We start from the raw sequence: 13,635 nt of genomic DNA, 5'->3' as shown, positions 1-13,635 counted from the left end.
TTCAGATTGCAGTATACATAAGCGTAGTTACGCTACATAGGGCTCCCAGTTGCTGTCATCTTGGAAGTAAGTCTCCTTGTTCATTTCAGTCTAGTCTAAAAATGTAAAAGTACTTATTTGCTCTAAGTACTATTTTAAGTTGTAATTAAAATGATTATGATGTTGTAATGGATGTGCTTTATGAAATGATCTAATATAAAAAGCTAATGGATTGTGTTTTTTTTTTTTTTTTATCATAAACTGACTTTATATTAAAAGAACATATTGATCGTAATGTAACACACTGTCAAGACAGTTTACACATGGTTGGTCATTTAAACCTGATTTATTATGCTGCTGTTTGAAAGCCTGAAGAGGTACAAAAATCAAAATGTAATCTTTATTAAAAAAAAAAAAACATAATAGGAATGCACTTATATGCCATTACATATTACGATAAAGAGAATGTTATCTTTAAAAGACCTGCATTAAATTAATCAAATGCCTTGTAAGCTATTATTTGTGAAGCAACACCACCTTTAACCAAAAAGAAAGAAAGAACTTGTGTCTCATTTTTGACTTACATATAGCACTGAGTAAGAGAGTGCATGTAAAAGTTTGTGTGTACGAGTGTAGTTTTATTAGTCTACATACAGCTAGTCACTGAAACTGTAACTAGTTGGTTTTGGTGGAAGGGCATTATAACTACCTGTTGGCTAAAATGGGATGGATTGCAATGTTGTTCAAAAAAATGTGAATAAACTTATGGATGACTGTTCTTTCAGTAAAATTTCTATGTATTTTTTAGCATTATGTCCTGTATCTGCAAGAGGCCTTCTTTGTGTTGACATTTAAAAAAAAATCTTAACCTTTGAGTCATCACACTTGCCAACTCTTGCGGTTCTCCTGAGAGAGAACGAACTTTTCTTGTCTTGCATGGCATCCTTATTTCATCCTAGTAAGAATCATTCTAGTTTTTCTACTGACATATTAATGTGTAAATGTTTCGTTTAAATCAAACAACAGTGTTCAGTGGAAAATTTCCTGATGCTGCAATGACACCTCTCCAATTGCAGTGCTGTGTGACATCTTCACATTGCCTATTTCTGAAGTCTCAAATTGTGCAAGCGTGCATATAATTAATATTCTCCGCTGTTTTTGTGCTTATAGTTAAATGGGATGTGCAGATATCGCTGGAGCTTGACTACTTGTGCAGTTTGTACCATTCTTATCTGGAGTTCACTGACTCGTATGGGGAGTTGTATTGTGATGGCTTGGGACTACGATTGCTGTGGTGTCTTTGGGGCTGCGGTTCCCGCGAGCAGCTTTGTACTCAGGACTCCATCAGTGGAAAGTGGATAGGTTTAACAAACTGGACTTCTTGTGAAAACTGTGATGAATTTACTGGTTACACAATTGCACTATTTGTCCATATAGTACACAGTTATTGAAGGGATTTATTTATAACTCCACTATCTGTTAGCATCCAGATGAGGATGGGTTCCCTTTTGAGTCTGGTTCCTCTCAAGGTTTCTTCCTCATATCGTCTCAGGGAGTTTTTCCTCACCGCCGTTGCCGCTGGCTTGCTCATTAGGATTAAGCTCAAATATTTACAATTTTTTTTGTTTTAACTTTATTTATTTATTTATACAGCTCTATTTCTGTAAAGCTGCCTTATAACAATGTCCATTGCCTGGCTTTTCGGTGTTGCATCTGTGCAGGTGTCTTATTTTCACAAAAAGGCTCAAAGTCAGTATTACATTTGCATGATTTATTTGATACAAAATTTAAGACATCACAAGTCAGTCATATTTTATGCTTGCTTGTTGCTGTCTGGTTGGTCTCCTCTTCATTCTTCTTTGCCCTTTGGAAAATGTAAATGATTACAGTGATTATTTTTAAATAAAAGGGCATGTTGGCAATTAGGAAGATTAAATGAAGATTAAGATGACGACTTTGCCTCACCTTTCCAGCATCTCTGCTCTTGGCTCTCAGCTTGTTGACCTGGGACTCGGCGATGTCAGCACGCTCCTGAGCTTCCTCCAGCTCGTGCTGCACTTTCCTGAACCTGGACAGGTGAGTGTTGGCCTGCTCCTCCTGTGATCAGCAAGTCACATTCAATTTAGTGTTAAGTAAAATATCTGCATGTTTGTCATTGTGATGCACTGCATGAATGACCAGTGTAGGTTGTAAACTTACAGCTTCCTCAGACTGTCTCTTGTAGGCCTTCACCTTCAGCTGCAGTTTGTCCACCAGGTCCTGCAGTCTAGTCACATTCTTCTTATCCTCCTCAGTCTGCAATTGTTGGTGGTTATTTAGCTTTTACTTAGTTTAATTATTTCTCTTCATATAGACTACATATTGCCAAGTATATTCTGTACCTGGTAGGTTAGCTCCTTCACTCTCCTCTCATATTTGCGGACTCCTTTAACGGCTTCAGCGCCACGTCTCTGCTCGGCTTCGACCTCACTCTCCAGTTCACGCACCTAGAACAGACATTTCATTTGTATTAAACCTTCTAATAAAATCATTTGCTAGTTGCATTCTATGTTTAAATATTGCAACATACCCTAGATTCCAGTTTCTGGAGCTGCTTCTTTCCACCCTTCATGGCGAGATTCTCAGCCTCATCCAGACGGTGCTGCAGATCTTTGACTGTAACCTCAAGGTTCTTCTTCATCCTCTCCAGGTGGGCACTGGTGTCCTGCTCTTTCTTCAGCTCCTCTGCCATCATGGCAGCCTAGTGTATGACCATATCAGCAATTTAGTTTTCGTGTTAACTGTAATTCACAGTGGTACTGTTTCTATTGAGTTAGCCACTCACATCTGTGATGGCCTTCTTGGCCTTCTCTTCAGCATTTCTGGCCTCCTGGATGGTGTCATCCACCTCACTTTGGACCTGCACCAGATCAGCCTCGAGCTTCTTCTTGGTGTTGAGCAGGCTGGTATTCTGTCAAAAGGGGTAACAAGATGACATTAGGTGTTTTTGTCACAAAATATCAAAGAAAAAGCAAAGAGCAACATCGGAACAGCTAGTAGATCCTACCTGAGAGTGCAGCAGTGCCACACGCTCACTGGCATCAACCAGCTCCTGTTCGGCCACTTTGCGTCCTCTCTCTGTCTGCTCCAGTGCAGCTCTCAGTTCCTCAATCTCTGCCAGCATCAGGTTATTCCTGCGCTCCACCATGGCCACCTGCTCCTTCATGTCTTCCTGTCCTCTGACAGCCTCATCAAGGTGCAGTTGGGCATCCTGATGTGAAAGTGGATATCACTTTGACTAGAACTTTCAAATTAAACAACTGTAAACTTTTGTTGTGAATAAAAAAAATAAAATAATTAAAAAAAACTTAAGGCAGACCTTGAGCTGTCCTTGGACATTCCTGAGCTGTTTCTGGGCCTCAGCAGCCTGGCGGTTGGCATGGCTCAGCTGAATCTCCATCTCATTGAGATCTCCCTCCATCTTCTTCTTGACCCTCAAAGCATCATTCCTGCTCCTAACCTCAGAGTCCAGAGTGCTCTGCATGGACTCAATCACCCTCTGGCTGTTTCTCTTAATCTGCTCCATCTCCTCATCCTTCTCAGCCAGTTTCCTGTCAATCTCGCTCTTAACCTGGTTGAGCTCAAGCTGGACACGAAGGATCTTGGACTCTTCATGTTCAAGTGTTCCCTTAAGAAATATGTTGAATGTTGAACAATATAATGCAGATCCAGTTTTACTTTATTTCTGCTTGTTGCAGTTACGCATAGTTACCTCGGCTTCTTCAAGAGCAGTCTGGATTTCTGATTTCTCGGTTTCCACTGTCTTCTTTGCCTTCTCCAGCTCATGGATGGTCTTTCCAGTCTCACCAATCTGTTCAGTCAGGTCAGAGATCTCCTCTGCAGAAAAGAGAGAAGTAATTGTTTGTTTCTTTTCATTTTAAGAGTACTACAAAATTACATGTGAATTTCTGTTTAACATACGCTGGAGGTTCTTGTTCTCCCTTTTCAGAGTCTCCAGCTGGTCAAGAGCTTCCTCATATGAGTTCTTCATCTTAAAGAGCTCAGTGCTGAGAGAGCGAGCCTCTTTCTGAGCTCCTTCCAGTTCAGCCTGGCCTTCCTCATACTTCTGCTTCCATTCTGCCAAGATCTAAATTAAATAGGATCATGTAAACATTATGCTTGTGCCAGTTTAATAACTTTTGTATTTTTGGTCAAGTAACAGATGTTCACCTTGTCAAAGTTCCTCTGCTTCTTGTCAAGGTTGGCAGCCAGGGAATTGGCTCTCTCAACATCGATCATGAGGTCCTCCACTTCACCCTGCAGTCTCTGCTTGGTCTTCTCCAGAGAAGCACACTTGGAGTTCACAGCTTCAATGGATTCCTCTGCGTCTTGTAGACGCTGAGCAAGCTTTTTCCTATAGGGAGGTGAATCAGCAATGTGTTGTAACTTTGGCTATGATGTGGATTATTTGTTTAAACACAGCTGTTTGTCATTGTGGTTTGAATTTACTTGGCCTCCTCAAGCTCCTCTGTACGCTGGATGGCATCAGTCTCGTATTTGGTTCTCCACTGAGCCACCTCACTGTTGGCCTTGGACATTGCACGCTGAAGCTCAGCCTTGGCCTCCTGCTCTTCCTCAAACTGCTCTCTGAGCAGATCGCAGTCATGACGGGCTGATTGGACAGAATGAGCCAGGGCGTTCTTGGCCTATAGGTAAGGTTTTATTTTCAGTTTGCAAGTTCACTCATTCAAACGGATTGTTTTAAGCACACTACCACATGTACGTTACAGGACTGGGCAGATTTGTTTAATTAGTTTCATTATTTACCTTCACTTCCTCCTCAGTGACTCTCTTGAGTTCTTCAATCTGCTGAGTGTAAGCTTGTTTTCCTCTTGTAAGCTGGGAAACAAGTGCATCTTTCTCTTCCACTTGCCGGCCAAGTTCACCTGTCGCCGACAACAGTGGAATTAGCTTTGTGTTACACATCAATATTTTGATTACATATTTGAAAAGTTGAAATACTCACCATTTTCAGTCTGGAGGCGTGCTTTTTGTGTGTTAATGTCATTCAGTTGGCGGACATTCTCATCGTTCTTGGTCTTGAGTTCACTCAGTTGGTCCTCAAGGGTGCGGCACATCTTTTCTAGGTTAGCCTAAAGCATAATAGGAAAAAGTTTCAAGGTAATTTGTTTCAGTACTCTTTATCTAATATCTCAGCTATAAGAAGTAAAGTCCATTCTGATACCTTTCCTTTGGCCACAGCCTCCATGTTACTGGAGAGGTCATCAATCTCCATTTTATATTCGCTCTTTTCCTTCTCCAGCTTCTGTTTGACACGCTGAAGGTTGTCGATCTGCTCTCCAAGCTCAGCAACACTGTCAGCTTGTTTCTTGCGGAGGGCAGCAGCCGTGGCTTCGTGCTGCAGAGTGGACTCTTCCAGATCACGACGCAGTTTCTGGAACTCGGCCTCACGCTTCTTGTTCATCTCGATCTGAGCAGCAGTGGCACCACCAGCCTCCTCTAGCCTCTCACTGATCTCCTCAAGTTCCCTGGAGAGATCAGCTCTCTGCTTCTCAACTTTAGCACGAGCTGCACGCTCAGCCTCAATTTCCTCCTCCAGCTCCTCAATGCGAGCCTAAGATGAAAAAAAGTTAGTCTTGTCTGAATTAATGGTCTTGCTTGCACAGCCTAGTGTCAAGGTGTTTCAAATCTCATTATTACCTGGAGTTCTTTGATCTTCTTCTGAAGTTGAGCACCCAGTGACTGTTCATCTTCAATCTTGCTCAGAAGTTGACTTACTTCAAAGTCCTTCCTGTTTTGTTGAAACAGGAAAAGTAATCATGAAGCAAATATTTTTATCAACGTTTCTGTATTTGTTGCTAGAATATATTGTTTCTTTTACACCCACTCACTTCTTGATCTTCTCATCAGACTGCTGCTTGTCGTTCTCCAGGTCCATTATGGACTCTTGGGCCAGTTTCAAGTCACCCTCAAGCTTTCTCTTGGCTCTCTCAAGGTCCATACGGAGTTTCTTCTCTTGTTCCAGAGAACCCTCGAGCTGTGTATGTGGAAATGTTACATTTTCACTTGACAGTCTATAACACATTTATGAAATATTTCATTAAACATAGACTACTAAGGTCTTACATCATCGACTTGTTGCTCAAGCTTGGTCTTTGATTTGGTCAGAGTGTTAACTTTGTCTTCCTCTGCCTGGAGATCATCCAGAGTCTGCTGGTGTGCCTCTTGGAGGGCTTTCTTCTCCTTAGTGAGCTTGGCAATGCTCTCATCCTGAGAGGTCATCTCCTCAGTGAGGTTCTTGACCTATGAAAGAGCATTATAATAGTAAGTTGTCTGTTTATATTCTTATTTTAAAAGTAAAATATGTTCACTTTACTTAAGCTAATATCAACCTTGTTCTCAGTGGCATGTTTCTCCTTTTCCACTTTGGCCAAGGTGAGCTCCAAATCATCAATGTCCTTCTTCAGCTCAGAGCACTCATCCTCCAGTTTCCTCTTCTTTGCAGTCAGCTCAGCATTGATTTCCTCCTCATCCTCCAGTCTCTCAGTAGTCTCCTTGAGCTTGGCCTCAAGCTGGATCTTACTCTTGATGAGCCCCTCACACCTTTCCTCAGCATCAGCAAGGTTTTCTGTTTCCTGTTGAATCAGATAGCTTATTATCATGATTTTATTTTTTCTATTCTACAGAGACATACTAACAAGACTTGAAATACTTACAGCTGTTACTTGCAGTTGCAGGTCATTTTTCTCCTGCAGCAGAGACACCATCTTCTCCTCAAGTTCTTTCTTTCTGGCCAGTGCCTTTGCCAAGTCCTCTTTCATTTTCTCAAAGTTCTCCTTCATGGCAGCCATTTCCTTCTCAGTCTCTGCACTCTTGAGAAGAGGCTTGATCTTGAAGTACAGCTTCATCCATGGCCAGTGTTTCACATTCATGAATGAGCGGATGTTGTATTGGATGGAATAGATGGATTCCCTGGAATTTAATATGAACAAGGTCAGTATGGACCTGCTTCAGTCTTAAGTTTTTAATGGTTAGCTTTGTTTATTTTGAACTTAAGCATTGTGCTTTTGTCATCTAAACAACATCTAAATTTTTTCTTTTTTAACAAAATTGAATATACCTCCTCTCCATCATCTTGACAAACTCCCTCCTCATGAGGTAGCCACGGCACAAAGCCTGAGTCATGGTCACCAGTGATGCCAGTTTCTCATCTCGCATCTCCTCAAGGGTACCCAGCAGACCGGCTTTGAAGAACACCTGCAGGTTCATTTAGGGAGATTCAAAATAATGAGTCTGTATTCCAGAATCAATGGAAATACAATATATAATTTGCCCTCGTTATTGTAGAATTCAAGAAAGACTAAGTTGTATTCTTTTAGATTTCTTGAGTTGCACTAATTTTCTGGAAATTTTTTTCTAACAAAACTACAAACCTTGGTGTGTCCAAACTTGTACTGGGTATGATCCACGTCGATGGAGCCCAAGAGTTTCTCTGCAGCTTTCTTGTTGTCAATGAACTGTCCCTCTGGGATGACACTGGCATTCAAGACTTTGTATCTGAAAGAAAAACATGTATTAAAGAATATATAATGTATTAATATATATAATGTATATAATGTATTCTTGCCAAATTTTCATTTCTTGGTCCCACGTGTAGATGCAAAAGGCACTTTTCAGGTGTTTATATAAACTATGTGATTCACAATACCTCTGCTTGAAGTCACCATAGAGGATTCTGCTGGGGAATCCCTTTCTGCAGATTCTGATACCCTCCAGCACACCATTACACCTCAGCTGGTGGATGACCAGGTAGTTCTCCATCAGACCTAGAATGGAAATATTATTATGTTTCTCTTAAGGGACTGCTTATATTGCCAGAATAGCATATTGAGAGCATAGTTCTAGATGAAATTCAGTATACCTGGGGTCTTAGACTCGTTAGGAATCAAGCAACGCACAAAGTGAGGATGAGTGCTCTTCAAGTTGGTCATCAGCTTGCCCAAGTTCTCCTGTAGAAGTCACACATTACAAGTAAGCCATTACCTAGTTTATATACTGTATAATCACAACCAATAAGCCAAAACACTTACCCTGAAGAGAGCAGACACTGTCTGGAAGGAACCACCCTTCTTCTTGCCTTTCTTTCCACCAGTATCAGCTGAACATTAGAGAGTTATAATTTATTGGTTAAATTTTTCTTCACATATCTACATTTGCAGACCAGAAGAATCACATTTGTTAATGGCTAGTAGTCCTAATTTCAGCAGAATGTGTTTAAACAAAAATCAGGTTTTAGTTTTGTTCAATTTTAGTTATAATAAATTACGCTAAAACTATTAATCTTACCCTCAGCGGATGCATGGCTTGCATACAAGAAGGAGAGCAGTTTGTTTGCTGACTTCTGGTACAGCTGCACAACAGAGTCGTTCAGTGGGTCCTTGTTCTTGTCCAACCATCCACTAATGTTGTAGTCCACAGTGCCGGCGTAGTGCACCAGGGAGAAGTGAGCCTCAGCTTTGCCTTTGGCAGGCTTTGGCTTTTGGAAGGCATTGCATTTGCCAAGATGCTGGTCATGAAGCTTGTTCTTGAAAGATGTGTCTGTAGCCTTGGGGAACATGCACTCCTCTTCAAGGATGGAGAAGATGCCCATTGGCTGTTGGTGACAGATTTTTCATGAGTGATCACTGCTGTATTATTGTTGAAAATCTTATTTTGTTGATAACGTTGATGGTATTACTGACCCCATAATAACTTACCTTCTCAATAAGCTCAATGCAGGCAGCCAAGTCCATACCGAAGTCAATGAACTCCCACTCAATACCTTCTTTCTTGTACTCCTCTTGTTCCAGCACGAACATGTGGTGGTTGAAAAACTGTTGCAGTTTCTCATTTGTGAAGTTAATGCAGAGCTGCTCCAAGCTGTTGAACTGTTACAGTAGATCAATATATTAGACATTGCCAAAGTATTGTAAAAACCAACAGAACACCCATCATACCGAAAAACAATTACTTACATCAAAGATCTCAAATCCAGCGATGTCCAGCACACCAATGAAGAACTGTCTTTGTTGCTTTGTATCCAACATCTCATTGATACGGATGACCATCCACAAGAACATTTTCTCATAGATGGACTTGCAAAGGGCCATGACAGAGTTGTTCACCTGAATAATACAAAAGTGAGCTTTATTGAGGATCGTCCTGCAATTTTTGCTTTCTGTACAAACAAAACTTTATTCTCACTTGAATAATAAGACATTACCTGAGGTACAGTCTGGCCTTTGGTCACAAACTCGTTTCCGACCTTGACTCTGGGGTAGCACAAAGCTTTCAGCATGTCAGCTGAGTTCAGGCCCAGAAGGTAGGCGATTTTATCGGCCACTGAATTCAAGAAAGCCATGTTAGTCATTAAAAATTCAGGTTACTTGTTCTAAATAAATCTTGTGAATGTTTTTTAAATGTACCCTCAGTGCCATCAGGCTCAGCCTGCTCCTCCCTCTGCTTCTGCTTGAACTTCATGTTGCCATGATGCATCACAGCACCGGTCAGCTTGTAGATGTTAATTTTCTCATCAGAGCTGAAACCGAGGATGTCGATGGCCGTCTGTGAGATGAAAAGAAGAGATTAGTCATGTGTATCTTTGGAATTAAGGCACACACATGTCTTTTGTGAAATTACAACAAATAATTTCTTCCTACATCTGTGGCAATGAACTCCTCCACATCATTGATGCTCTTGACTGTGATTTCACCCTGGCTGATCATAGGGTAGTCATAGGGGTTGGTGGTGATGAGCAGTGCCTCTGTATGATAAGGAATTAAAATTGTATTAATGTCAGTTTGTTCTTTAAACTAACAGGATTGTAACAGGGCTTTTTAACATTAAAACTCTGACATTACATACCAAGAAGCTCTGGCTTGTGTCCAGTCATGAGCTGGTAGAAAATGTGGTAGCTTCTCTCAGCAGACAGCTGGAAGGTGACTCTTGACTTTTCCAGCAGATCTGGACACATTGATATAAATATTCACTTGTTTGTAAGTTTTTTTTTTTTTTTATTTTGGGTGGGAAAAAAGAACCATGGAACTTACAAGTTTCAATATCAGCTGAAGCCAACTTTCCAGTTTGTCCAAAATGAATTCTGATAAATTTACCCTAGAAAATTGAAAGATGGTTAAATTACCATCTAATTTTAACATTGACAATCTTGTAACATCTTGGCTGTAACAGCCATGCAATGTAAGACTACTTACAAAACGAGAGGAGTTGTCATTCCTCACGGTCTTGGCATTACCGTAAGCTTCCAGCAGGGGGTTGGCTGCAACAATTTGGTCTTCCAGTGACCCCTAGCAACAGTAGCAGATGTTTATAACAGAAACCTGACAGATACGCTAATAGATGCTGCATGTAGTAAAACAATTCACTTACCTGCATTTTGCCAGGTGTAGGCTCTGCCTTCTTCCCTGAAGACATGCCAACCATCGCAAAGTACTGAATGACACGTTTTGTGTTCACAGTCTTTCCTGCACCAGATTCTCCACTGGGGGTAGAACATATAAACACATTGTAAATTACTTCTCAGCTTTTTACTTAGTCTAGATTTGAATGTCAGTCATTTTTGCACAATTTTAATTTTAATCATAACTTACGTAATCAGGACTGACTGGTTCTCACGATCTAAAGGAGTAATAGAATTCATTAAACATTTTGTATAATGCATACAACTATTTATAAAGTGTCTAATAGGAACAGTTAGAAATATGAGCAATATCATACCAGTGAGCATGAACTGATAGGCGTTATCAGAGATGGAGAAGATGTGAGGTGGGGCTTCAATCCTCTTTTTGCCTCTGTATCCAGACACAACTACTGCGTCGTACACTGGGAGCCACTTGTAGGGGTTCACAGTGACGCAGAACAACCCTGAGTAGGTCTGAAGGAGAGTCCAGAGAAATTTTAATCAGTTTGTGTCAGCACATTCTCTTATATTTCTCTTTCATAATTGAGCAATTCTTTGTTAAACTTACGTAGATCATCCATGCTGCGTAACGCTCTTTGAGGTTAAACAGCACAGCAGGTTCATTGAGATGGGTCATCATGGCCATGTCCTCAATTTTGTCAAACTTGGGAGGATTCATGGGATGGACGTCATCTTCCTTGACTGTGACACTCTATAAAATAACAGTGATAAAACACATATGGTTAGTTATATAGGAGTATACAGTAAATGTAGGATCTTGACACTGTTAGATGTGTCAGTTATCTTGTCACTTACTTTGCCGTCCAGAGTTTCGACAGTGGCTTTGCCACCCTCTTTACTCTTCAGTGTACCCTTGACGTACATCTCAGCAGCATCGGTCACAAAGACTGCTGTTTTGGCATCAAAAGGTTTGTTCTGAGCCTCAATCCTCTCCTTTTCCGGCTTCCGGAGGTAGACGGCCGCCGGGCCGAAGCATTCCATCTCACCATCTCCCATGGTGGGTTTATTCTGTTAAAACAAAATAAAGTTTACGTTACTCGATTGACACTTCTTAACCTAAAATAGGAAGCAACCTAGGGTTGCGCTGACCTCTGTAGAAATCAAGCCTTTTACAACAGGTTCTTAGTACTGTACATTTCAGGTGTCTACAACCTTATCCTCAATCACCAGGTGTGGCTGCAGGTTTTCAGTCAAGTCAAATAGATCTAATAAATACTTCACAGACCTATACCTGTTTATTAAATAAGTGGAATCAGGTGTGAAACCTGCAACAATACTGACCCACTGAGGATAAAATGCAGACACCCAGAAATCTCTAACTGCTTCCTGTAGAACTTACTGTGGTGTTCTTCCCAGGCCAGAAAGTTGCAGGACTTGTGCTGGATTCTGAAATGAACAAACAATTTATGAAGACTCTAAACTGCTACTGCTAATAAACAGTTAAATAGACAAGATGGTCAAAATGAAAAATAAAACAACTAAGGAATGTTGGTGTTAAAATTATTTCAAATAAAAGTGAATGAATTACAATAGCTAAGTGTAGGGGCAGGCTTAGGAGATGCGTCTCACCTTCACTGGGTGGCTATATGTCCTTAGGGAAGTCCAGCACTGCTCTTTATATATATGTTCAAATTGTTCAGTCAGCATAAGTGACTTGCTCTATTTGGACATCGGTGTTAGCTGCTAAACCATGATCCCGTGTTTATGTTTCAAATCGTGTTGTTATTTTTATCATCAGGTGCTAACCAGTAGTCCATAACACAAATGTGTCAATATATAAAAAAGTTAATATACCATTCATGTATTGCAAGAAGGACACAGTTCCTAACAAACAGTAAATTAACAGGACTTTTCTGACATTTGGATAAAATAAATATTCAAATAATCTGTTGAAAAAAAGATTTTAAGGTAAGAATATTGTCAAAGAAAACTGTAATCAGATGAATTATTTAGTCCATAAAATATGAAGTAATGACAGTAAATGACTTGATGACAGTATTTCAGGTGTTAATATTATTACATGATTTACTATGTAATTTTAATATCACATTTATTTCAGGGCTGTAGTAACTATCCAAAACCTTTGGCTCAGTATAAATCTAATTAACTGCTTATCATTCCTAGTGCTCAGCTTGGAGATAGACTAATCCGAGTTGGACGTGCACAACAAAGCCTAACTTGGCAATGGAGGAGCTGTCAAATGCCGCTGGTATTCAGTGTCATGGAATTTGCCAGGCGCACATTTTTATTATTAAGAAGTATGACAGTCAGATGGTCACTTTTAATTCAAGTACAGAGCATTAGGCAAGGATTAATATTAATATTATTTACATTTTTCGTCATTGCCACTGCTCCAGTATATATCCACAGTTTAACAAAGGCAAATATATGAAACATCATGTTAGGAGGAACAGTGTTGTATTAGAGTCTATGTTTGTATGTAATTAACATAAGTTAATAATCCCGTAGAGTGCAGTGAAATCTATTTTTAGCAACGCATGATGTTTTCTTATCGTCTTTTATAAGTCTTTGTTCACTGTGCACTATGCGTTCATATATCTGCAAACTTCAAATCAAGATTTCTTTTCCTTTTTTTAATAGAGTATGTTCTGTACTGTAGTCTAGGCTTTGCTCCAACTATGGTTAAAAAATCTCCAGGACAAATACCATCTAATAAGAGAGGCAGCTCGTATGACTTCCTGCAGTGAAACGGTGGATTAGCCCTGGGGGAGAGCTCAGATGCCACTGGTATACTGTTGCAAGGCTCTCGCAAGTCAAGCATTTTTATTAATAAACTGTATGAAAGCAGCCAACTTTCCAGTCCCCAGAGCCCGAGAGTGGTGTTGACAGGTGGCAGCTCATATAACCAACATAAATGTTTACTATAAAACTCAATTGGTTTGGCAGGACTGAGGTTTTTAGGACGGCGTTGCAGATAAACAGCAGCATGAAGTTGAACTTGGCTCACAGAAAACTCAGTTTTCACACTCTCTGTATTTGTTCTTCTTTCTTCTCTCTACAGGCAGTAAAGATTACTTCAAGGATCTGAAGTGGTATGCTGTAAGTAATAATAATAATAATAATAATAATAATAATAATAATAATATTAATTCATCAGAGACTGTTCCTTCAAATATTTTGAATAGATGCAACATAGTACGATACAAGTCCATAGTGTG

The 13,635-nt window shown here is 40.1% G+C and overlaps 1 protein-coding gene and 1 long non-coding RNA gene across 5 annotated transcripts in view; one reads left to right on the top strand and one right to left on the bottom strand.

Moving 5' to 3' along the window:
* LOC117599904 (uncharacterized) overlaps positions 1-13,635 on the top strand; it is a 95,947-nt gene that overhangs the window by 62,862 nt on the left and 19,450 nt on the right. For 3 of the 4 annotated variants that reach the window (XR_008300595.1, XR_008300594.1, XR_008300596.1), the window contains one exon: positions 13,479-13,516. The exons of the other annotated variant lie outside the window; for it this stretch is intronic. This is a non-coding gene — a long non-coding RNA (uncharacterized LOC117599904). The remainder of the gene's footprint in view (positions 1-13,478; positions 13,517-13,635) is intronic. 4 annotated transcript variants of the gene reach the window in all.
* On the bottom strand, positions 1,736-12,049 carry LOC113539532 (myosin heavy chain, fast skeletal muscle). Its single transcript, XM_034314221.2, has 41 exons — positions 12,026-12,049; positions 11,796-11,842; positions 11,252-11,464; positions 11,004-11,147; positions 10,753-10,909; positions 10,626-10,653; positions 10,405-10,516; positions 10,230-10,322; positions 10,068-10,131; positions 9,883-9,981; positions 9,678-9,781; positions 9,444-9,582; positions 9,242-9,360; positions 8,994-9,143; positions 8,736-8,906; positions 8,326-8,632; positions 8,070-8,137; positions 7,901-7,988; positions 7,688-7,805; positions 7,413-7,536; positions 7,100-7,236; positions 6,696-6,951; positions 6,372-6,614; positions 6,106-6,282; positions 5,871-6,016; positions 5,680-5,770; positions 5,204-5,593; positions 4,985-5,111; positions 4,786-4,904; positions 4,468-4,664; positions 4,189-4,372; positions 3,940-4,105; positions 3,731-3,855; positions 3,338-3,646; positions 3,026-3,229; positions 2,804-2,929; positions 2,549-2,719; positions 2,361-2,465; positions 2,179-2,274; positions 1,945-2,076; positions 1,736-1,843 (listed from the first exon to the last, which is right to left on the bottom strand). The coding sequence occupies exons 3-41, from the start codon at positions 11,450-11,452 to the stop codon at positions 1,829-1,831; spliced, it is 5,802 nt and encodes a 1,933-aa protein (XP_034170112.2). The 5' UTR covers positions 11,453-11,464; positions 11,796-11,842; positions 12,026-12,049; the 3' UTR covers positions 1,736-1,828.

The sequence above is a fragment of the Pangasianodon hypophthalmus genome, chromosome 20 (assembly GCF_027358585.1).
Source record: "Pangasianodon hypophthalmus isolate fPanHyp1 chromosome 20, fPanHyp1.pri, whole genome shotgun sequence".
Classification (NCBI taxonomy): Eukaryota; Metazoa; Chordata; class Actinopteri; order Siluriformes; family Pangasiidae; genus Pangasianodon; species Pangasianodon hypophthalmus.
This window is presented reverse-complemented; position numbering and strand designations above follow the sequence as displayed.

Bases quoted from the DNA above. Each gene is read 5' to 3' on its own strand.
- LOC113539532 (XM_034314221.2), bottom strand. From the start codon at position 11,452: ATGGGAGATGGTGAGATGGAATGCTTCGGCCCGGCGGCCGTCTACCTC. The intron at 4,665-4,785 runs GTAAATAATGAA...CCTTACCTATAG, and splicing joins TCACTGAGGAGGAAGTGAAG to GCCAAGAACGCCCTGGCTCA. The intron at 2,930-3,025 runs GTAGGATCTACT...CCCTTTTGACAG, and splicing joins TGGCACTGCTGCACTCTCAG to AATACCAGCCTGCTCAACAC.